The sequence below is a fragment of the Macaca thibetana genome, chromosome 11 (genome assembly GCF_024542745.1).
Source record: "Macaca thibetana thibetana isolate TM-01 chromosome 11, ASM2454274v1, whole genome shotgun sequence".
NCBI classification, from domain to species: Eukaryota; Metazoa; Chordata; class Mammalia; order Primates; family Cercopithecidae; genus Macaca; species Macaca thibetana.
In genome coordinates this window covers 105946765-105971500 of record NC_065588.1, presented here as the reverse complement: position 1 = coordinate 105971500, position 24736 = coordinate 105946765, and the positions used below count along the sequence as shown (strand labels likewise).

The following is a 24736-nucleotide window of genomic DNA, read 5'->3' as shown; positions in this document are numbered from 1 at the left end:
TAGAATGCTAATCATGATCGTGGCATGACTTGCCCAAGGCCACACGGAAACCAGACAGGTTGAGAGTTGCTGGGAGGGGATCTGAACCGGGATTGGCTGGCACCAGAGCCACCATTTTGGACTCCCCAGGAACCTGGGGTGCTGTCCAGGCTTAGGGGAGGGCTATCCTCCTGAGGGGAGGAGGGTGCAGGAATGATGGGGGATGGAAGGAGCTTCTTGGCTGCCTTCTCTGGCCTTGGGAGCTCCCTGGGGTGGGGTTCCATTAGCCCCTGGGGTGCCATGGTGAGAGGTGCAGTGGATAGAAGGGTATTGACAACACAGAGGGTGTGCCTGATGTCTTGTCTCCCTCTGATCTCAGGGCCCCCAGTGAGGTGGGCAGGGCTGTGCTCAGGAGAGTCTAATCCGCCTCCCGCCAATGCCTGGGCCCCTGCAGATGCCCCTCCTGCCTCAGCATCCCCCCGGCCCCCATTCCTGAAGAGCAAAGCCCAAACGCATGTGGCAGCCATGAGGGACTGGGATCCGATCCAGATCCCCCTCTCCTACCTGGCCAGTCAAAAGGACTTCATGTCTCCAGAGGTCCTACTAGGTGCTGGCACTGAGTAGGTGCCTCACATGCTGGAGGACCCTAGGAACAGGCGTGGTCACTCTGGTCTTGCAGGTGGGAAAACCAAGGGGCAGAGAGAGGAAGTGATTTGCCCATGGCCAAACAGCTAATGACCAGGGCCAAGACAGGAACTGGGTCGGTCTGATTTCGGAACCTGGCCTCCTAACTTCTCTTTCTTCCTTTGGTTATAGTAACTGAAAACCCCACTCTATTTATTTATTTTTAGATGGAGTCTTGCTCTGTCACCCAGGCTGGAGTACAATGGTGCCATCTTGGCTCACTGTAACCTCCACCTCCTGGGTTCAAGTGATTCTCCTGCCTCAGCCTCCTGAGTAGCTGGGATTACAGGCACATGCCACCATGCCCAGCTAATTTTTGTATTTTTTGTAGAGATGGGGTTTCGCCATGTTGGCCAGGCTGGTCTCAAACTCCTGACTTTAAGTAATCCACCTGCCTTGGCCTCCCAAAGTGCTGGGATTACAGGCGTGAGCTGCTGCACCCAGCCAAAACCCCACTTTAATCCCAGAAGTGGCACTGGATATATCTGACCTCACTTCCCACTGCCTCCAACCCTATGAAAAAGTGACTTCAATTGTATCCATTTTGCAGAGGAGGGAACTGAGGCTTGGGGAGCTCAAGTAACTTACCTAAGATCACACTACATGTAAAGGGATTAGAACCCAGGCCTGAATGACTCCAAAGGCCAGGCTGTGTCTCCCTGTTGGTGTCCAGAGGGGAGCCCGCCCCCGGAGGGAGCTCTGACCCTCTGTGTCCTGCTGCGCCCACTAAGGGAGTCCTCTTGCTGTGTCCCCGCCTCTCTGGTCCAAGCCTTCCCTCCTGGAAGCCACAGAACAAACAAGGTGGGAACTAGTTTATTTGTTTTTCTCCGTGTGTATTGGGTGGGAAGGGTGAGATGTATAAGAGAGGGCTTTTCAGACATGCTCCTGCCTCCTGGGTGGGGTGCTAAGAGTTCCAGGAAACTCACCCTCGGTGCCCAGCCCCGCCTGGCTGGCACCATGCTACAGAGAACAGGGGGCTGACAGCCAACCAGTGGGGCCTTGCTCCTCCCTTGCCCTGGCTCCTGGCTAAGCACTGGACCCAGGAGCCAGAGAGACGTGGTTCAAGTCCAGCCCTTCTCCCTGCAGGCTGTTTGCTGCCTTTGAAACCTGCTTCCTCATCTGAGAAATGGGAACAAATGACATCTTTGTCATAAAGTTGCTCATTTGTGTGAGGACTCAAGGATGAACAGATACGTTTCCTGCCTCCTTGCGCCCACAGCCTGGGAATGAACCATCCCGTGAACAGCTGGGATAAAGCTTCCGAGGAGATGAGCACAGATCCTGGGAACGAGTGTGTGCAGTCCGGGGAAGGCTTTCCAGAGGAGCCCAGTTGAGCTGGAACTGGGGAGTTCCAGTGGGGAGGAGTTAACCAGGCAGAGGTGCAGGGAAGAATCAGCACTTTGTGCTGTGGAGCAGAGTTGGTGCACTGGGGAAGTCAACTCAAGTCTTGGAGCCTCAGTTTCCTGTTCTGTAAAATGGGGATCATCATGACGGTGTTTGATGAGGAAACAGGACTGCCGGCCCACACAGCAAGTCCACATGGATTTTCTGAGCCCTTCCTGTGCCTGAAGCCCACGGTTAATAGTTCTGCTTTAGCAGGTGCTTACCACGTGCCAGGCACTGCACTGCACTGGCCACTGGACTGCATGTTCTACCCATGGGGCTTGGATATTCCCATCTTACAGATCAGGAAACTGAGGCTATGACTTGCTCAATGTCATGGAATGATGAAGTGTGGAGCCTGGATTTGAACTTGGCTCTCTGGGGCTCCACAGCTGGCTTTCTTGGTCAGCAGTAGGGTCTGGGATCCAAGTATGGGGTCCCAGCGTGACCCCGAAGTCCACCCTCTTTCAGCTAATGCCCAGGGTAGTTGGACCTGGGGCCAATTTGTGTTTCCAGGTTCCTAAAAGAGGCTCCTGTTGCAGTTCCCGCCTGAGGCTGGCGGCCAACCACATCTGGGAGTGGCCTCCCTGCGCCCCTGTCATTACAACGGTGGCTTTGAAGCAGCTGGCAGCACTGCTGCTTGTCTACGTGGGAGGGGGCTTCCTGGAGCCCCTGCCACTGGCTGGGTTTTGCCTGACTCCCCTTTCATCCCCTTGCAGGCTGAGCAGTGCAGACGGGCCTGGGGCAGGCATGGCGGATTCCAGCGAAGGCCCCCGCGCGGGTCCCGGGGAGGTGGCTGAGCTCCCCGGGGATGAGAGTGGCACCCCAGGCGGGGAGGCTTTTCCTCTCTCCTCCCTGGCCAATCTGTTCGAGGGGGAGGATGGCTCCCCTTCGCCCTCACCGGCTGATGCCAGTCGCCCTGCTGGCCTAGGCGATGGGCGACCAAATCTGCGCATGAAGTTCCAGGGTGCCTTCCGCAAGGGGGTGCCCAACCCCATTGATCTGCTGGAGTCCACCCTATATGAGTCCTCGGTGGTGCCTGGACCCAAGAAAGCACCCATGGACTCACTCTTTGACTATGGCACCTATCGTCACCACCCCAGTGACAACAAGAGGTGGAGGAAGAAGATCATAGAGTGAGTATTGTTAGATTCCTGGCCTGTGGTCTCCTCCTCTGTATCCATTCACCCATTCATCATCCACCCCTCTATCTATTATCTACATATTTGTCAATTCATCCATCCATCCATCTATCCATCTGTCCATCCATCTATCCATCTGTCTATCCATCCATCCATCCATCGATCCAACCATCCATCTATCCATCCATCCATCCAACCATCCATCTATTCATCCATCCATCCATCCATCTATCCATCCATCCATCCAACCATCCATACATCTATCCATCAATCCATTCATCTCTCCATCCATATATCATCCATCCATCCATCCATCCATCCGTCCATCCATCCATCCATCATCCAGCCATCTATCATCTATCCATCTATCCATCCACCCATCATTCATCATCCATCCATCCATCTATTCATTTATCCATCATCCTTCCATCTATCCATCTATTCATCTATCCATCATTATTCCATCTGTCCATCTATCTACTATCCACCCATCTATCCATCTACCCATCATCCATCCATCCATTCATCCATCATCCTTCCATCTGTCCATCTATTCATCTATTCATCATTATTCCATATGTCCATCTATCTATTAATCCATCCATCTATCCATCCATCCATCCATCCATCCATGCATCATCTATCTATCCACCCATCATCCATCCATCCATCCATCCATCTATCTATCCATCTACCCATCTATCCATCATCCATCCATCTTTTCATCATCTATCTATCTATTAATCCATCATCCATTCCTCTACCCATTTACCCCTCTGTCCACCCTTCCACTGGACATTTGTCTGTTCATCCATTCATCCATTCATTCACCGATTTACCCATTCACCCCTCCACCCACTCATTTATACAACTATTTACTCATCTAACTCTCCATTCATTCATCTGCTTTTTTTTTTTTCTTTTTGAGATGGAGTCTTGCTCTGTTGCTCAGACTGGAGTGCAGTGGCGTGATCTTGGCTCACTAAAACCTCCACCTCCTGGGTTCAAACAATTCTCCCGTCTCAGCCTCCTGAGTAGCTGGGATTACAGGCACCCGCCACCACACCCAGCTAATTTTTTTTTTGTATTTTTAGTAGAGACAGGTTTTCACCATCTTGGCCAGGCTGGTCTTGAACTCCTGACCTCGTGATCCACCTGCCTTGGCCTCCCAAAGTGCTGGGATTATAGGCGTGAGCCACTGCATCCAGCCTCATCTGCTTTTTTATTCACCTACATATCTACCTATTCATCTGTCCCCCATTCATCTACTTGTCTGTCCGTCTCTTCACCTACACATCCAGCCTTCCATTTGTTTATCTTCTTATTTATACATCTGTTCATCCATCCATCCATCCATTTATCCATCTACCATCTACTCATTCATTCACCCAGATGCCCATCGTTCTACTTTTTTGTCCACCTGTCCAATCTATCCATCCATTGTCCACTCATTAAAATATCTATCTACCCATCTACCCATCTGTCAGCCATCTGTCCAGCCATACACCCATATAACCAACCTTCCATTCATCTACCATTTTCTCGTCTGAATGTCATTCCATCCTCTCACCTACCCACTGTTTCTATTCATCTAGCCATTCAGCTATCAAACTATTCATTCATTCATTCATTCATTCCATTTCTCATGCTTGATTGCTCACCTGCCTGCCTTCTGTCTTTCCTTCCCCTCCTTCTCTCTTCTAACCGCCAGTTTATTTACCCAGCTCTCTGTCCATCCATTTGTGCATTCGTTCCTTTGTTTGCTTAGTCACTGATTCATTTATTCATTTGCTCATCTTTTCTTTCATTTTTGCATCTATTCATCCATCCATCTCCCTACCTTCTCTTCCCGGCACACATCCAGCTGCCCTTCCTGGGTCTTCTTCAAGCATCACCTCCATTCCTGGCCATCCAGTGGCTTTCCTGAGGCTTAGAAAGAGCTGGAAACCCCGAGGCATTCACCCTTTCTTTTCCATAATGACAGCCTTGCTGAAAGAAAAGACAGTGGAGAGAAGCCCTGGATGGGGTGACAGCATGTGGCTCCTGTTATGTATTCCATGCCAGGCCTAGCTGGGGACAGGGAGCCTCCAGCCCACCTCGACCACCTTGTCTGGTCCCCATCCTCCCGCAGTGGGTTCTGCTGAGCTGAGTCTTGCAGCCCAGACTCTAGACTCAGAGGCATTTGCCTGGCATCTCATGTGGTTTGTGTGGCACTCTGCAAACTCAGTCATCCTGGGTTCTGCTTCCAGCATGACCCTGTTGTCTGTCACCTGCAGACTCCCTGCTTTGTGAGGTTGAGCCCTCCCTCCTGGTCCTTTAGGAAGCCCAGGGACTTCCACGAGCTTTTGGCAGTTTGGGGAAGGGAGCAGGGCTTACAGTCTCCTAGCCAGCTCCTCCTGAGCCTCAGCAGGCCCTGCTGAACCATATCCTTTCTCAGTCCCGGCCCTGCTGTCCCTAATGTGCCCTGAATTGACCCTTTCCTCAGCTGCTCCGTGAAATCCCCTCTTGGTTGCCTGTGTGTGTGTCCTGGAGGATGGTCCTGAGGTCTGGAGATGACCTGGGCTTGCCTGGTCCTCCTCTGTTCCCCTTGCTGGCCATGGATTCATTTATCTCTTGGATGGAGCCCATTCACCTTCGCAGCCCTTGCTTGGTCAAGAGCTGCCCGCTTTATTTTTTCACAGAGTCATTGATTCATTCAGTGGATGTTTCCTTTCCTTTTCTTTTTCTTTTCTTTTTTTTTTTTTTTTGAGACAGGGTCTTGCTCTGTCACTCAGGCTGGAGTGCAGTGGTGCGATCTTGGCTCATTGCAACCTCCTCCTCCCAGGTTCAAGTGATTCTCCTGCCTCAGCCTCCCGGGTAGCTGGAACTACAGGTGTGCACCACCACGCCCGGCTAATTTTTGTATTTTTAGTAGAGACAGGGTTTTACCATGTTGGCCAGGCTAGTCTCGAACTACTGACCTCAAGTGATCCGTTCACCTCGGCCTCCCAAAGTGCTGGGATTACAGGCGTGAGCCACCACACCCAGTCAGTGGATGTTTCTTGAGTGCCCACTATCTGCCAGTCAGTGGGGTTGGTCCTGAGGCTACTGGCTGAGCCAGACCAGATCCACCTCTACTCAGGCAACACTTTCAGTTTAGAGGGTGAGACAGGCAAGAAGCAAGTAGCTGAGCACATGGATATGCCATGTGAGTTGAGGGAGGTGCTGAAGTTAGAGAGTGGGTGGATACAAGAAAGGTAATCCAGGAGGGTTTCTTGGAGGAGTCAACATTCAAGCCTAAAGCTAAGGGCTGCGAAGGGGCAGCCACAGAGAGGGAGGGAAGGGTGTCCTAGGTGGAGAGAAATGTGAGTGCAAGGGCCTAAGGCTGGAGAGGCTCTGCAGATATGTCCAAGGAACAGGGCTTCACAGTTGTCCGTGTGCTGAAAAATCTGTACCACCTCTGCTCAGAGGTGGAAACCGAGGGTCAGAGCAGCAGAGTGCCCAGGGTTCCCATCCTTCTGTCCCCAAGCCCTCCCAGGTCCTGTTGAAAGCTAGTGGGCTCTGTGTCTCCCCTTCGCCTCCCTCGGACCCCTCCTGCAAGCCCTCCTCCCCACCCCCACCCCCAGCCCAGGAAGTCCAGGCTGGTGGAGGAAGTGGGGCGCTGCTGAGTCCTGAGGGCTGCCTCAGTGAGATCTGGCACGGGCAGTATTCCTTTTTATTTTGGCTCAAAGGTCAAAGTTCAGGAAGAGGTATAGTGGTGGCTGCCTAAGTGCCCTCATTAGAGGCTGTGTCTGTGCCTGTGCCCCTGTCAACAGGAGAGCACACCTCTTACCCTACTGTGGGTGCTAATGACCCCCTTTCCCAGCACCTGCCCTGAGATGGAAAATCTCAACCCCCGGCGAAGAGGAAAGGAAGAGAGTGGCTGTCCCCTTCTCATGGCAAGACAGGCTGGGTACAGCCAGATGCCGGCTTTGTCCACCCTTGCAACCCTGTCCCACCTGCTTCCACAACCTGCCCTGGCCTCAATTTTCCCAACTGCATTCCCCCTTCCCCTCTGGCCCCGCTGCCTCTTGTTAGGGTTTTCTCTGTTCCCCCTACTCTCCCCTCTTCTCCTTCCCAGACCCTGTGCCTCCATCTTCCTCCTCTTTAGCCTCTTATTCATTGAACAGAGTCTTACTGCATCCCAAGATGTGCCAGGCACTGGGCCAGGTAAGAACGTGACAGAGAGAGCATTCCTGCCTCATGGTGGCCCTGGGCTAGCTCTTCTCTCCCAGAACCTAGCATATAAAAGGTGCCAAAAAAATGCTTGTTGAATGACTGAATGAGTGTCTCCAAGCCCTCCTTCTCTTAGTGTCTGTTTCCTTCCTTTCTCCATCTCTTCTCTTCCCAACCCTCTCTGTGCCACGCCCTTCCTCCATCTGTCTCTGTAGCTCCACATCTCTCCCATGCACATACAAGCTCCAGACACACAGTAGGCACTCATTAATAATGGTAATATCAACTAACATTTATTGAGTGCTTACCTTGTGGTGGGCCATGAGCAAGTACATATGAGCATGGCCTCATTTGTCTCAAATGTTTGCTGAATGAATACATTAATGGGTTAGTTATGGAATGAATGGATTAAATGCCTCATCTTTTAGTCTGCTGTTTCTTTATTTTCTCTTTCTTTTTGTCTCTTTCAGTCTCTCTGCCTTAGTAAGTACTCAATAAATGACTAATACATGAGTGGGTGGGTGGGTGGATGGGCAGTTGGATGGATGGATGGATGGGTGGGATGGATGGGTGGATTGACGAGTGGGTGGATGAATGAATGAGTAATGAATGGATGGGTGGATAGATGGAGGAGTGAGTGGATGGGTAGATGAATGAATGAGTGATGGATGGGTGGATGGGTGGGGGGGTGGGTGGATGTGTGGATGGATAGATGAGTGATGGAAGGATGGGTTGGTGGATGGGTAGATGGATGGATGAGTGGGTGGATGGATGGATGAGTGAGGGATGGATGGATGGATGGATGAGGGATGGATGGATGAATGAGTGATGGATGGATGATGGGTGGGTAGGTAGATGGGTGGATGCTGAGTGGGTGGATGTATGGATGAGTGATGGATGGATGGATGGGCAGGTGGGTGGATGGGTGGATGAATGGATGGATGGGTGGGTGCGTGGATGGGTAGATGGATGGATGAGTGATGGATGGATGAGTGGGTGGATGGATGGATGAATGATGAATGGATGGATAGGTAGGTAGGTGGATGGGTGAATGGTGGGTGGGTGGATGGATGGATGGATGAGTGGGTGGATGGATGGATAAGTGATGGATGGATGGGTGGATAGATGGAAGAGTGGGTGGATGGGTAGATGGATGGATGGATGAGTGATGGATGGATGGATGGGCGAGTGGATAGATGGAGGAGTGGGTGGGTGGGTAGATGGATGGATGAGGGATGAATGGATAGGTGGGTGGATGGGTAGATGGATGGATGAGTGATGGATGGATGGGTGGATAGATGGATGAGAGGGTGGATGGGTAGATGGATGGATGAGTGATGGATGGATGGAAGGATGGATGGATGGATGCATAGATGGACGGGTGGGTGAGTGGATGTGTGGATGGATGGGTGGATAGATGTATGGGCAGTCTGTGCGTTTCTTTCTTTCTGTTTGTCTCCACCCAACACACAGTAGTACTAGCTATCGTTTGTTGGATAAAACATTCCTTAGTTTTTACAGCTGCCCCACCTACCTCACTCTGTCCTTGTAGGGCTTCAACTGCCTGCCCCCCGCCACAGTCTCTGGGTCCCTAAGGCCAGGGACAGTGGGGCAGGCAGGGGACGAGCCCTCCCATCAACTTGCCTCCCTACCTCCTCCAGGAAGCAGCCGCAGAGCCCCAAAGCCCCTGCCCCCCAGCCGCCCCCCATCCTCAAAGTCTTCAACAGGCCCATCCTCTTTGACATTGTGTCCCGGGGCTCCACTGCCGACCTGGATGGGCTGCTCCCCTTCTTGCTGACCCACAAGAAACGCCTGACTGATGAGGAATTTCGAGGTGAGCCACCCAGATGGGCATAGCCAGTGGGACAGCCAGGGGTGTGGGGGAAGCCTGGCATTGGGGGCCCCCTTTTCCCTCAGCTTCTTCCTTTGGGTCAGTGGATTGCATTGGCCTGGAAAGTGCCAATGGACAGGGAGTCTGGAAAGTGCCAGACTGGACAGGGAGTCTGGTCCTGTGTGTCCTTCACCTCTCTGGGCCTCAGCTACCTCCACTCGTTCATTCATTCATTCATTCATTCAGCCCTTATTTATGAAAAGGTTAGTGTAGTGGGTAAGCAGAGTCCACCTACCTGGGTTCAGATCCCACCTTTACCACTTAAGTGATGTGTGACTTCTCTGAGCCTCTGTTTCCTCATCTGTAAACTGGGGAATAATCACAGCATACTCCTGGCTCTCATCCCACAAAGAACCCAGTGCAGGCAGCTGGAGTCCTGGAGCTCCTGCTCCCCTGAGGAAAGGTCTGGAGGGATGGGCAGGGTGTCCGGGCTGGTAGTCCTGATTCTACTTCTTGGGGTCTGCTCCACCCCAGCCCAACTTTAGGGCTCCCCTTCCTAGGCTGAAGCCCCAGCCCAGAGAACTCACCCTTCAGCCTTGTCCAGATTCAAAACACCCACCTCAGGACACCGGCACCCTCCACAGCCCCAGGCCTTACCTGTGAACACCTGCACCCAAATCAGCCACCTGCGATGTGCTGGGTTCTGGGTAAGCCATTATTAAACTGGCCTTGATCTCACAAGTCAAGATACCATGTCAAGAAATGTAACACTTAGGCCGGGCATGATGGCTCACCACACCTGTAATCCCAGTGCTTTGGGAGGCCAAGGCATGAGGGTTGCATGAGCCTAGGAGGCTGAGGCTGCAGCACTCCAGCCTGGGTGACAAACAGAAAAAAAGAAAAGAATTGGGACACCTGCTATGAAGAAGGGCCCATCTTGGAAGGCTGTCCATGGTTGGTCTCCAGCCTAAGTCTGAGGAAGCTTCAGGGATGTCAGAAGAGGCCTTTTTTTTTTTTTTTTTTTTTTTTTTTTTTTTTTTTTTTTTTTTTTGAGACAGTTTTGTTCTTGTTGCCCAGGCTGGAGTGCAAAGGCGTGATCTCTGCTCACCACAACCTCCACCTCCTGGGTTCAAGTGATTCTCCTGCCTCAGCCTCCCAAGTAGCTGGGATAACAGGCATGTGCCACCACACCTGGCTAATTCTTTGTTTTTAGTAGAGACGAGGTTTCTCCATGTTGGTCAGGCTGGTCTCGAACTCATGATCTCACGTGATCCGCCTGCCTCAGCCTCCCAAAGTGCTGGGATTACAGGCATGAGCCACTGCGCCCAACCAGAAGAGGCCATTTTTTAAGACCTCAGTTACTTTAAATAAACTCAGTTCCCAAACAGGGTGAAGAAGTCTGTGCCACATCATCCGCATATATCTTTATCAACCTGTTTCTTTTTTTTGAGATAGGGTCTCATTCTGTCGCCCGGCTGGAATGCTGTGGTGTGATCACAGCTCCCTGCAGCCTTGAACTTCTGGCCTCAAGCAATCCTCCTGCTTCAGCCTCCAGAGTAGTTGGAACTACAGGTGCAAGCTACCATGCCTGGCTAAAATTTTTTTTCTTTTTTTTAAGAGACAGGCTCTCACTATGTTTCCCAGGCTGGTATCAAACTCCTGGCTTCAAGTGATCCTCCTGCCTCAACCTTCCAAAGTGCTGGGATTACAGGCGTGAGCCATTAAGGCTGGCCTCAACCTCATTCTTACACTGAAACAATACGATGCAGTATCATTGTGTCTACCAGGAAACAATTGCTGGGTATGGTGGCTCATGCCTATAATCCCAGCACTTTGGGAGACCGAGGAAGGTGAATCACCTAAGGTCAGGAGTTTGAGACCAGCCCTGCCAACATGGTGAAACCCTGTCTCTACTAAAAATACAAAAAAAAAAAAAAAAAAAAAAAAAAAAGAACCAGGCTTAGCGGCACACACCTGTAATTTCAGCTACTTAGGAGGCTGAGCCAGGAGAATCACTTGAACCTGGGAGGCGGAGGTTGCAGTGAGCCAAGATTGCACCACTGCACTCTAGCCTGGGCAACAGAGCGAGACTCTGTCTCAAAAAAAAAAAAAAGACAATTGCTGGATTTATGAAAAATATTCATGGTTCCCGGCCAGACAATGTGGCCTCATTTGGAGGCACAAGTTTAGAGTTGTGGGAGGGTGGGGCTTCTCTCTGCTCCTGGAGTAGCTCAGTGACGGCATGAATAATCTCATTTGGAGATAACCCATGTTTAAGCCCTGGCCAAATGGCCTCTCCTGGTCCACCAAGTACGTGAGGCAAAGGTGGGGAATCTTGGTGTAGAGCGAATCCTGGGAGATGGACGCTGGCACCTGTGCCTTCAGCACTAGGCTGGCTTGTCAAGGCCTCTGGCTTCTCCTGAATTCAGGACTGAGTTGGGGGCTTTTAGCACAGTCCAGGAACCCCCAGATCCATGTGTGTCTGTGCATGAGTGTGGGAGGTGGGTCTCTGAAATTGCAGAGGGTAGTGTATGTGCGTAGAGGGAGACTTACTGTAAGGTCCGTGATACTAATTAAGTGCCAGGGCCCCTGGCTAAGGCCCTTTCTAAGGTCCTGGACTTAGTCCAGGTCCCATAAAACCTGGATCCATCCCTGCATGGCTAAAGGGTCATGAGCTCATCTGATTATCAGGGAAGTCTGGGACACCCTCCCCTGCCCCCACCTCCCCTCCGCAAACTTTCACAACCTCCAATTTGGCAATTGTCAATTTAGAGCCCCTGGCTACAGCAGCCCACCCTGGGCAGAGCCACTTCGCCACCTGGTGGCTGGTTTCTGGAACTGCATGTTCCACCTCCTCTCTGGGAAGATCCTGCTCCTGACATCTCCTCCCAGCACCCAGGCGCCTGGTCCCTGGGTCTATAACCCGTGTCTGAAAGCCCGAATCTAGGGTCTCTCATTCCACTTTGGGTCACCTATGGTTTGGAATTTCCCGGGGTGCCCGGCCCTCTCCTTCATTCGATGTGTGTTAACTCAGCAAATGGCTGTGGGGCACCCACCACATGCCAAGCACTGTGCTTGGCAGAGGCCGAACAATAGTGAGCAAAGCAGGCATCACCGTGCCATCAAGGTGCCCACAGGCTCCTGGACAGGATGAACATTGACCAAGCAACCACAGAAATAAGCACACAGTTACAAACTGTAACAGGTGTCAACAAAAGTCTGTACCGGAGGATTTGACCTAGTTAGGGAAAATCCAGGAGAGCTTCCTGGAGGAGGTGACACTTGAGCAGAGTCTGAGTGAGGTGCAGTTAACCAGGTGAAAAGAGGAGGGAGGAATGTTTCAGATTGGGGTGGGGGTTCAGGGACAGCAGATGCAAAAGCCCTGTGGTTCACCATGGTCAGTTGCAGTCTGAAGTGACCATTCCAGCTGCTATGTGGAAAGTGGATGAAGGAAGGCCAGAGATGCTGGGGAGAATGAGGGAAATGAGGGACGTGTCTTAGGCATGTGGGAGGGACAGTGGCTGGGCCACATTATTCCATGAGAGGGATGGTGTCGCCTCTGACTGGGCGCCAGGTGGACAGTGGGAAAGCAACTGGGGACGAGGCTTGTCCCAAACAACCCTGCTCTTGGAAGGGTCAAGACTAGAATTCAGGTCTCTGTGAGTCTGCCCCACTGATTCCTGGCATTTAGGGAGACGGTTCCTAAATCCCGTCTCATGGAATGATAACAGCAACACTAATATTTATCAAAGACTCCTATCTGCCTGGTACTGGGCTAATCAACAAATACTGATTTGCTCTTCGATTTCCCTTCATAGCTTTAATTTAGCCAGAAAGGACCCTAAGCAGATAAATGGTCATACAGCTGTTGGAAGCCAGGCCTCAAACCCAAGGTGCCTGGCTTCAGAACGGATGCCTGAACCCACACCTGCATCTCCCACTCTCTGGCCATTCCCGAGCCCCTGGCATGATTTTGCCCTGTCCTTGATTCACAGGGGAGTTTTCAACTTACTCTTTTGAGATATAAATCAACTCAGGTAACCATAAAAATAGCTGCAATAGGAAGAAACTTGCAAAGAGATATTAGCAAGTGTTAGTGAGAGGCGTTAAGGACCTGCTAGTACCAAACAGAGAAATGACTTCATGAGAAAGTTTCAATAGTGGATGAAACCTTCAGGGTTATTATTGTTGCACCCTTAGAATCCCCAAGATTCTCTCCTGACTCTCCTAAGGTCAGTTCGCGTCCACTGTGGTACACAGTCCCGCACTTTGGGGAACCCTACACCCCTCCACTCCCTTCTAGGGGCCGCAGCGTAAACGCTTCATGGGAAAAGGACTCTGTGCTCTGACAGGTGGGTGAGCGCTGCCTAGTGCGTCTTGCTTTTAGAGGTTCACAGTCCCTGTTCGTGTATGAAAGGCGCTGAGAAGTCCTGTAGTAAGGAAATATGGTTGGCTTTGCTTAACCCAGCATTCTCACCATTTACTTGTTTATGAAGCACTTTACAAAAATGTTTTTCAAGGGCCAGGTGTGGTGGCTCACACCTGTAATCCCAGCACTTTGGGAGGCAGAGGTGGGAGGATCACTTGAGGCCAGGTGTTTGGGACCAGCCTGGGTAACATAGTGAGATCCCTTCTCTACGAAAATAAAAATTAAAAAATTAGTTAAGCATGGAGGTGCACACCTGTAGTCTTAGCTGCTACTTGGGAGGCCGAGGTGGGAGGATCACTGGAGCCCAGGAATTGGAGGCTGCAATGAGCTAGGATTGCACCACTATACTCCAGCCTGGATGACAGAGTGAGACCCTGTCTCTTAAAAAATATATATATATTAATAAATAAAAAATCTTCCCAAATAAGATTAATTAAATAAATACCAATCTGTAGGCTGAAGCCTCTCACATTTCTTTTTTTTTTATTTTTTTATTTTTTATTTTTTTGAGACGGAGTCTCGCTCTGCCGCCCAGGCTGGAGTGCAGTGGCCGGATCTCAGCTCACTGCAAGCTCCGCCTCCCGGGTTCACGCCATTCTCCTGCCTCAGCCTCCCGAGTATTTGGGACTACAGGCGCCTGCCACCGCGCCCGGCTAGTTTTTTGTATTTTTTAGTAGAGACGGGGTTTCACCGTGTTAGCCAGGATGGTCTCGATCTCCTGGCCTCGTGATCCGCCCGTCTCGGCCTCCCAAAGTGCTGGGATTACAGGCTTGAGCCACCGCGCCCGGCCGCCTCTCACATTTCAAAGCACCTAAGCCCATGAGTTTATTGCACCCTCTCAGCACCACTGGAGGCAGATAGAGTGGCCCTGGGTCCCCACTGGACAGATGAGGAAACAGGCTCGGAGAGGAGATGTTGGCAGCCAAGATGTCTGACCGCCTACCCAGTGCTCTGTACTCCGATGCCTACAAGTTCAAGGTCACGGGCTGGAGCACCGCCTCATCTTGTATGTCTCTCCTGCTAGAGCCATCTACAGGGAAGACCTGCCTGCCCAAGGCCTTGCTGAACCTGAGCAGCGGCCGCAATGACACCATCCCTGTGCTGCTGGACATCGCGGAGCGCACCGGCAACATGCGGGAGTTCATCAACTCGCCCTTCCGCGACATCTACTATCGAGGTGGGCCCCGGGCTGCGCAGGGGTGCCATGAGGGCTGGTGGAGATACTGTCCTTTGCTTGTCTAACCCCTGAGAGCTTTGATCTGGGCCTAAGTGCCAGCCTGTACCCAGGACCTGACGAATGAATGAATGGATGGATGGATGGATGGATGGATGGATGGATGGATGGATGGATGAAGGAACAGTAACTACCCCTTCCAACTTTGTTTTGAGTTTCAGAACAGAAGATTCCACCGGGCATGGTGGCTCTTTGGAAAGCCAAGGGGGGCAGATCGCTTGAGGTCAAGAGTTTAAGACCAGCCTGGCCAACATGGTGAAATCCCTGGCCAACATGGTGAAATCCCGTCCCTACTAAAAATGCAAAAAAAAAAAAAAAAAATAGGGCCAGGTGCGGTGGCTTTTGCCTGTAACCCCAGCACACTTTGGGAGGCCAACGTGGGGGGTGCAGATCACTTGATGTCAGGAGTTCAAAACCAGCCTGGACAACATGGTGAAATCCCGTCCTGACTAAAAATACAAAAAGTAGCCACGTTTGGTGGCATGTACCTGCAATCCCTGCTACTTGGGAGACTGAGGCAGAAGAATCGCTTGAACCCGGGAGGTGGAGGTTTCAGTGAGCCGAGATCATGCCATTGCATCCCAGCCTGGGTGATAGACAAGAGCAAGACTCATCCCGAAAAAAAAAAAAAAGAAAAAAAAAAGCCAGGTATGTTGGTGCACACCTGTAGTCCCAGGTACTTGGGAGACTGAGGTGGGAGGATCCGTTGAACTCAGAGGATCGAGGCTGCAGTGAGCTATGATTGTGCCACTGAGCTCCAGCCTGGGTGACAGAATGAGACCCTGTCTAAAAAAAAAAAAGATTCCAAGCTTCTGAGATGCAGCGAGTCTAGGGATCATGACCTGGGGATCTGCCCTAGGATGCTGCGGTGGTGGGTGCTCTAAGGCTCCATGATAATGAGTCCTGAGCTCACAAGCTCTGAGAGGCAAAGGCAGCAGGGGGCCAAGCTCCCCAGTTCTGAATTCTGAGATTCTGTAAATCAGAGTTGACCTTCAGATGCCTGGATATTAAGATTCAAAATCCAGGAATATTTTATCTTGAGTCCAAAATTCTGGGAGGCCAAGGTACTGTTGTTTCCTCTAGGATTTTTCTTTCTTTTTTCTTTCTTTTTTCTTTTTTTTTTTTTTTGAGACAGGTTCTTGCTCTGTCACCCAAGCTGGAGTGCAGTGGTGTGATCATGGCTCACTACAGCCTTGATCTCCTGGGCTCAAGCGATTCTCCCACCTCACCCGCCCAAGTAGCTAGGACCACTGGCATGGACCACCATGCCAGGCTAATCTTTAAAATTTCTGTAGAGACGGGGTCTCATGTTGTTGTATTAGTCTGTTCTCATGCTACTATAAAGAACTGCCCAAGACTGGATAATGTATAAAGGAAAGAGATTTAATTGACTCACAGTTCCGCAGGGCTGGGGAGGCCTCAGGAAACTTACAATCATGGTGGAAGGGGAAGCACACATGCCCTTCTTCACATGGTTCTAGGAAGGAGAAGTGCCAAGCAAAAGGGGGAAAAGCCCCTTATAGAATCATCAGATCTCTTGAGGACTCACTCACCATCAAAACAGCATGAGGGTAACTGCCCTCATGATTAAATTACCTTTCATGGGGTCCCTCCCATGACACCGGGGGATTATGGGAACTACAATTCAAGGTAAGATTTAGGTGTGGACGCAGAGCCAAACCTTATCAGTTGCCCAGGCTGGTATTGAACTGCTAGGCTTCAGCAATCCTCCTGCCTCAGCCTCCTGAGTAGTTGGGACTACAGGGGTAAGTCACCAGGCCCAGCTAATTTTTAACATTTCTATAGAGATGGGGTCTCACTGTGTTGCCCAGGCTTGCCTCAAACTCCTGGGCTCAGGTGATCTCCCTCCTCGGTCTCCCAAAGCACGGGGATTACAGGCGTGAACCACTGCACCTGGCCTCCTCTAGGATTTTTAAGGCGTCTTATGAATCTAAAAAGTTCTCACATTCAGGATTCCACAAACTGGGTATCCTTTGGGCTTGAGATTCTGCTTCTGCGATGGATCCTGGGGAATATCCAAGGGCCTATTTGCTGCCCTTGGGTGTTGCTGGGCAGGAATCTGCCTGCATTTCCCACCCCAATTTCTACATCCTGCACCCCACCCCCACCCCCAGCAAGCCTGGCTGGGTCTCTGCCCCGCCAGGGCCCTGAATGACTGTCCCCTGTCTCCAGGTCAGACGGCCCTGCACATCGCCATCGAGCGTCGCTGCAAACACTACGTGGAGCTCCTCGTGGCCCAAGGAGCTGACGTCCACGCCCAGGCCCGTGGGCGCTTCTTCCAGCCCAAGGATGAGGGAGGCTACTTCTACTTTGGTAAGGAGGGGTGTGGTGGGGGCCGACAGCATGCTGGAGAAGCATGGCGGGAGATAGTGTGATACTGCTTGGTGTCTGCAGCCCTGACCATCCTCCAGACACCCAGGTCCACTCTGGCCATGGGCGCAGACAGCACTCTGGAGCACAGGCTGCACGCCGGTCTTGGTCACGGGGCCCTTGCCTCTGAGGTGTAAGTGCTATTGGGGAACTTGGCACCATGGACCTGGATTCAGATCCTCACTCCAGCCAGGCACGGTGGCTCACACCTGTCATCCCAGCACTTTGGGAGGTCAAGGCAGGAGGATCGCTTGAGGCCAGGAGTTTGAGACCAGGCTAGGCAACATAGCAAGACTCTGTCTCTTTTAAAAATTTAAAAAATGGCTGGGCGTGGTGGCTCATGCCTGTAATTCTAGCACTTTGGGAGGACAAGGCAGATGGATCACCTGAGGTCAAGAGTTCGAGACCAGCCTGGCCAACAACATGGTGAAACCCCATCTCTACAAAAATAACAAAAATTAGCTGGGCATGATGGTGGGTGCCTGTAATCCTAGTTACATGGGAGGCTGAGGCAGGAGAATTGCTTGAACCTGGGGGACAGAGGTTGCAGTGAGCCAAGATTTCCCCATTGCATTCCAGCCTGGGTGACAGAGTGAGACTCTGTCTCAAAAAAAAAAAAAAAATTAGATGGCATGGTGTCATGTGCTTGTAATCCCAGCTGCTTCGGAGGCCAAGGCTGGAGGATCACTTGAACCTAGGAGTTCGAGGCTGCAGTGAGCTGTGATTGCACCACTGCATTCCAGCCTGGACAACAGAGCAAGACTCTGTCTTTAAAAAGCAAAAAGAAAACAACAAAAAAAGCCAAATCCTCACTCTGTACTTTCCAGGCATGTGACCTCACTTCCCTCACCTTCCCCAGCTGTGCAGTGGGGATCATGAGAGGCCCTTGGGCTGTGTTGTCAGCACCCAGCCTGTATTGTCTGTGTCCTTTAATCTGGTTTATGCTGGGACCAACATCACCAGGCCCAAAGCCCACCACTGCCGTTGTCATCGCTGGACTCATGAAATATTTTGAATCTTGCCCGTGCTTAAAGGCACTCATTATGTGCAGCTCAGGGACAAAGTCACACAAAGAATTCCATCATCGGCTGGGCATGGTGGCTCATGCCTGTAATCGCGGCGCTTTGGGAGGCCAAGGGGGGCAGATCACTTGAGGTCAGGAGTTTGAGACCAGCATGGCCAACATGGTGAAATCCTGTCTCTACTAAAAATACAAAAATTAGCCAGGTGTGGTGGCAGATGCCTGTAATCCCGGCTACTCGGCTGAGGCACAAGAATTGCTTGCACCCAGGAGGTGGAGGTTGTAGTGAGCCGAGATTGTGCCACTGCACTCCAGCCTGGGCGACGGAGTGAGACTTTGTCTCAAAAATAATAATAATAATAATTCCATCATTGGATGTATCCAGTCCCTGACAGCCTCCGACTCGCATGGCTGTGCCCTTAACTAGCCACACCCTATCACCCTGGCATCACCCAGAGAAACGTGCAGTTCATATCCACTGCTGGTACTGTGTCCATCATCCTCAGAGTGCCACAGTGTCCATCCCCCGAGTGTCTGCTGGCAGAGTCCCACCCTGGGCCCCCTTCGCTGACCTCCCACCCTCCACCCTGGCCCGTAGGGGAGCTGCCCTTGTCGCTGGCTGCCTGCACCAACCAGCCCCACATTGTCAACTACCTGACGGAGAACCCCCACAAGAAGGCAGACATGCGGCGCCAGGACTCGCGAGGCAACACGGTGCTGCACGCGCTGGTGGCCATCGCCGACAACACCCGTGAGAACACCAAGTTCGTTACCAAGATGTATGACCTGCTGCTGCTGAAGTGTGCCCGCCTCTTCCCCGACAGCAACCTGGAGGCCGTGCTCAACAACGATGGCCTCTCACCCCTAATGATGGCTGCCAAGACGGGCAAGATTGGGGTGAGTGTACAGCTGGGGGCACAGCTGATCCACCCACTTGTGCCCCTCTGCACACACACATGAGGGTCTGCTGCTGGTATTCATTATTGATATGTGCACACACCTCCCAACACGCCAACCCCAGTGTGCAGATGTCCCAGCTCAAGAACCTGCTATGGCTCCCTAGTGTCCAGCCAAGCTTCTTAGCTTCATCCCTGAGCCTCTTGCCTCATGTCACCCTAATGGATGTTCACCACTCCACCCCCACCAGCCAGGATGCGCCGCTGATAGGAAAGTGAGTCCCAGGGCTGTAGCCCAGCAGTGCTCCCAGCCTCGAACCTGCTGAGTGCCCCTGCCCTAGTTCCTTCCCCTTTCTGGGCTGCACAGCATGGGGCCTGGAGAAGGGTTTCTCAACTTCAGCACGATTATTTTGGGCGGCAGGTTCTTTGTGGTGGGGACCATCTTGTGCTTTTGCCAGACATTGATCTGCATCCCGGGTCTCTACCCACCAGATGCTCTTCCCTTATACTTGTGACCACCAAAAATATCTCCAGAACGTTGCTGAAATGTCCTCTGGGGGGCACTGTCACTGTGTTTGGGAACCAAGTCTGGAGTGCCCTAGAGGCAGGAGCACCTGTCCAAGCCCTGGGGCTACCACTTCCCAGTGCGTGACCTCAGACATCTCATCTCCCTTTTCTGTGCCTCAGTTTCCTTGTCTGTAAAATGGGGATATAAGAGTGCCCTCTGGTGTGGTGTTGTGACAATTAAATGCGGTATCCACATAAGGCTCTTAGGAAGGAGCCCAGGAGAGGCAATAAGTGCTCACTTACATGTCTGTAATGCCAGCTAGTTGGGAGGCTGAGGTGAGAGGATTGTTTAAGTCCAGCCTGGGCAACATAGTGAGATCCTAAATAAATAAAAACCAAAGTAAAAATAAATAAATAAAAATGTAGCAAAAATTACTGAAATTGCAATTATTCCAGGACCCTGAGGCAGTAGAAAGGCTCCGGCTTAAATCCTAGCTTCGGCTGGGCTTGGTGGCTCATGTCTGTAAACCTAACACTTTGGGAGGCTGAGGTGGGAGGATCACTTGAGCCCAGGAGATTGAGGCTGCAGTGAGCTGTGATAGTGCCACTGCACTCCAGCCTGGGCAACAGAGCAAGAACCTGTCTCAAAAAAACCCCCAAAATCCTGGCTGGGCACGGTGGATCACGCCTGTAATCCCAGCACTCTGGGAGGCTGAGGTGGGTGGATCACCTGAGGTCAGGAGTTCAAGACCAGCCTGGCCAACATGGTGAAACCCCGTCTCTACTAAAAATACAGAAATATTAGCCAGGTGTGGTAGTGGGCACCTGTAATCCCAGCTACTCAGGATGCTGAGGCAGGAGAATTGCTTGAACCTGGGAGGCGACGGTTGCAGTGAGCTGAGATCACACCACTGCACTCCATCCTGGGTGACAGAGTGAGATTCTATCTCAAAACAAAAACAAACCCCAAAATCCTAACATTGCCTGACCTTGGGCAATTCCCAACCCCTCTCTGTGCCTCAGCTTCCCTGTGTGTAAGCCAGGGAAGGAGTGGTAACAGGAAGGACCGCATATGATCGTCAGTATTATAATTCACATATTATTAAGATGGATTCGTTGCTATTTTAACGGCACGAAGAAGATATTCATTACAATTAAGATGTTGAAGGCTCATTCCAGTTCCGTCTGGCTCCAGCTGACTGGTTAAGTGTCTTCTGGAACACCTTTCATTTTTCCCAGCCTCCACTCCTTATCTGTAAACCAAGATAATAAGAGCAAGAATTAAACAAGATGAGGAAGGGGTCCTCCAGCAGCCGGTGCTCAGCTGTTTTCTGGGGAGGCGTCATGTGCTGAGCTGGGCCCAGCCCTGGGGACCTCTCCAGTGTGAGCCCCCTGACCCTCCTGGCCCCCTGTGTAGATCTTTCAGCACATCATCCGGCGGGAGGTGACGGATGAGGACACACGGCACCTGTCCCGCAAGTTCAAGGACTGGGCCTACGGGCCAGTATATTCCTCGCTTTATGACCTCTCCTCCCTGGACACATGTGGGGAAGAGGCCTCCGTGCTGGAGATCCTGGTGTACAACAGCAAGATTGAGGTGGGCTCCAGGAGAGGGCATGGGGTGCGAGGAAGGAGGGGCAGGGCTGGGAGCAGGGATGGGGCCCTGGGGCTGGGCTAGGGGAGAGAGCCTCAGCCTCTAGTGCCCAACGTGGTGGATCTGTTGGCTGACTGCAAGAGAAGGTGCCAATTAAGTGCCCAGAACAGTGTCTGGCATGTGAGGAAATGAGCAAGACTTGTGGGAAGGTGGACTTTTGGAGCAGGTAGGACTGGGTTGGGATCCTGGCTCTGTAACTTACATGCTGTGTGTCTCAGGACAAGTGGCCCCACCTCTCTGGGTCTCAGCTTCCTCGTTTGTAACCTGGGGATAAGGATCATACATATCCCATGGGGCTGTTGGGAGGACCAAAGAGGTTAATTTTAGAATGGCCTGGTACAGAGTAAAGATTATGTCAGCTTTTACCATTCGTGGTTGTTATATGAACTTTCGAAAGCTCTTTTTTTCAGCGAGGCGTGGTGGGTTATGCCTGTAATTCCAGCATTTTGGGGAGCCAAGGTGGGCGGATTGCTTGAAGCCAGGAGTTTGACACCAGCCTGGGCAATATGGCGAAACCCCGTCTCTACAAAAATAAAAATAAAAATAAAAGTTAGCTGGGCGTGGTGGTGCGAGCCTGTAGTCCCAGCTACTTGGGAGGCTGAGGTGGGAGGATCACCTGAGCCTGGGGAGGTTGAGGCTTCAGTGAGCTGAGATCATGTCACTGCACTCCAGCCTGGGTGACAGAGGGAGACCCTGTCTCAAAAAACAAAACAAAACAAAACAAGCTTTTTATTTTTCTACTTAGCAATATTTTGTGAACATCATTCTGTAGTTTTAAATATTCTTTGGTAATATTGTCGCTGCATGTAAATGTACCATATTCAAATGAACCGTTGTTATTGTTGGTCGCTTGGGTTTGGTTCTGCCTGTAACTATCAGGAATAACACTACAAGAGCATCTCTGTGGCTGTGTTATTGCACAAATCATGATTATGGAGAAACTCAAGTCATTAAAGGGCTAGGAAGCTATGCAAAGGGAGCAGAAAATGCTGGGGACTGGGTGCAGGTGGTCACCCTTCTAACCCTGCCCTGTGGCTTACTGGTCTGTGAGCTTGGCTTCCTTGCAAGACCTCATTTCTCTTATTTTTTGAATTAGTGGCCATCTTGATTTAAATTAGTAGTGGCAGCAGGTTTAGCATCTCAGGTGCAAACTGATTGATTGGTAGTGTCTACCCAGGGAACTGTATGAATACAATTGTGCAGGGCTCAATTATTGATGGCTGCTCTGGGTTCAGAATTGGAGAATTGTGGTAAGTCAATCATTTATCATCTTTGGGCAAAAATTTCCCAATCTTTCTCTCTGAATCAGAATTTCTGAGAATGGAGGCCAGGATTTATACTTGCGGCAAGCTACATAGATGATTTTGCGGCCAACAGCTTGGTACTATCCACAGATTGGAGTTTGGGAACCATGAGAATAAATGTCCTTTTTTCTTTTTTGAGACGGAGTCTCGCTCTTGTTGCCCAGGCTGGAGTGCAGTGGCACAATCTAGGCTCACTGCAATCTCCGCCTCCCAGGTTCAAGTGATTCTCCTGCCTCCGCCTCAGGAGTAGCTGGGATTACAGGTGCCCGCCACCACGCCCGGCTAATTTTTGTAGTTTTAGTAGAGTCAGGGTTTCACCACGTTGGATAGGCTGGTCTTGAACTCCTGACATCAGGTGATCTGCCTGTCTCGGACTCCCAAAGTGCTGGGATTACAGGCGTGAGCCACCGTGCCCTGCCTGAAAATAAATGTCTTTTAAGGGACTTTCCAGTTCTGAGTTCTGTGACGCTAGAATAGGGCGGAAAGGCACATTGAGGCAGAATTGGGCAGAATCTCAAATGGTGAGTGCGGGAGCTTGGGGCTGATGTTCAGTATCTGTCCAGTTCCCCATGAATCCTTGAACGCAGCTGAGGAATGGATGGAAAGAGAAAGCGCTATCGGGGTGGAGGGTGGGGGAAAGCACAGCCGGGGCAGCCTGCCAGGACCCCCCACCTCAGGAAGGCAGCCCCTGACCACCCTGCCTCTCACAGAACCGCCACGAGATGCTGGCTGTGGAGCCCATCAATGAACTGCTGCGGGACAAGTGGCGCAAGTTCGGGGCCGTGTCCTTCTACATCAACGTGGTCTCCTACCTATGCGCCATGGTCATCTTCACCCTCACCGCCTACTACCAGCCGCTGGAGGGCACAGTGAGTGCCCAGGGACCGGGCAGGGGCTGGGGCAGGCACTGGCTGAGCCATGCAGGACGGGGGCACAACCTCGTCCCTCTGGGTCCCCTGTAGGAGGAACTGGAGAAGGTTTAGGAACAGGTTGGGGAGGCGCCCTCCAACATGCAGGGGTGGCCCTGAGCTGGGAGGAGGGGGACTCAGGAGCAAGAGAGTGAAGGAGGAGGCTACATGGGATCCAGATGTTTTGGGTCTGGGGGAACATCTGGATTGGGGGCCAGATGTTGGAAGGGCCGGGTGACGACCTGTGTGCCCTTGCTGCTCCCCAGCCACCGTACCCTTACCGCACCACGGTGGACTACCTGCGGCTGGCTGGCGAGGTCATTACGCTCTTCACTGGAGTCCTGTTCTTCTTCACCAATGTGAGTGCCTGGCCCCCGTGCCCCCCACTCTGCCTGCTCTCCTCTTCCTCTTCTCTTCCTGCACCTCTTTTCTCTCCTTCTTCTCTTCTCTCTCCTCCAAATCGTCCTTCTCCTTTCCTTCCTCCTTTTATTTTCCCATTTCTCTTCTACCTCCTCCAATCCCATGTTCTCTATCTCTGCTTTTTTCTCCTTTTCTAACAGGAAAGAGTCCTTTGTCTTTTCTCTGTACCAGCCTCTGCCTCCCTATCTTCTGTCCCTTTCTCTGTCTCCTCTTTCCTCTTCTCCTTTCCTGCTGGCCCCACCCCTTTCACGTGCCCCCTCCTGTCTTCCAGATCAAAGACTTGTTCATGAAGAAATGCCCTGGAGTGAATTCTCTCTTCATTGATGGCTCCTTCCAGCTGCTCTAGTAAGTGGAGGTCCCTGGGCCAGCAGGTTTTGGGTGAGGAAGGTGGGTTTGGGTTGCTAGGTCATCCAGATTCAGGAAAGAGGTGATTCTATTAGAATGAATCCACCCAACCTGGGCAGCTCTAACCCAAAGTCAGGACAAAGCCACAAACAACAGGGTTTTCTGGTTAAAGAAAAATTCTGATTGCTAGGGAGTTATCATATATACCATGGATAGAAATAATTATGCTGGTGAATGATTGCTAATGTCTGCCTGAAGGGCCATGTTAAGAATTTTGCACCTGTGTCTGTGTTTAGTGGGAAAGAGTTGGGATTGATTAATGATGTCTGCCTGGGACGCAGGATGAGAGAGTTACTGCGTGTGTGTTACCTCTTCCACATTTCCCTTAGAGTTGGAGAACGATGAAATTCACTT

The 24736-nt window shown here is 51.5% G+C and overlaps 2 protein-coding genes across 3 annotated transcripts in view; both read left to right on the top strand.

Moving 5' to 3' along the window:
• Positions 1-24736, top strand: part of MMAB (metabolism of cobalamin associated B) — a 282131-nt gene that overhangs the window by 15472 nt on the left and 241923 nt on the right. The window lies entirely within an intron of this gene.
• The window catches only part of TRPV4 (transient receptor potential cation channel subfamily V member 4), a 52088-nt gene that overhangs the window by 16990 nt on the left and 10362 nt on the right, over positions 1-24736 (top strand). The window contains exons 2-10 of one of the 2 annotated variants that reach the window (XM_050749674.1): positions 2766-3182; positions 9044-9216; positions 14667-14819; positions 17070-17210; positions 18887-19185; positions 21109-21288; positions 23360-23518; positions 23824-23916; positions 24249-24322. In XM_050749674.1, the coding sequence (XP_050605631.1) occupies positions 2797-3182; positions 9044-9216; positions 14667-14819; positions 17070-17210; positions 18887-19185; positions 21109-21288; positions 23360-23518; positions 23824-23916; positions 24249-24322 (1658 nt within the window). In that variant the 5' untranslated portion in view covers positions 2766-2796. Of the gene's footprint in view, positions 3183-9043; positions 9217-14666; positions 14820-17069; positions 17211-18886; positions 19186-21108; positions 21289-23359; positions 23519-23823; positions 23917-24248; positions 24323-24736 lie in introns of both variants that reach the window. The other variant, XM_050749673.1, reaches the window with a different exon arrangement.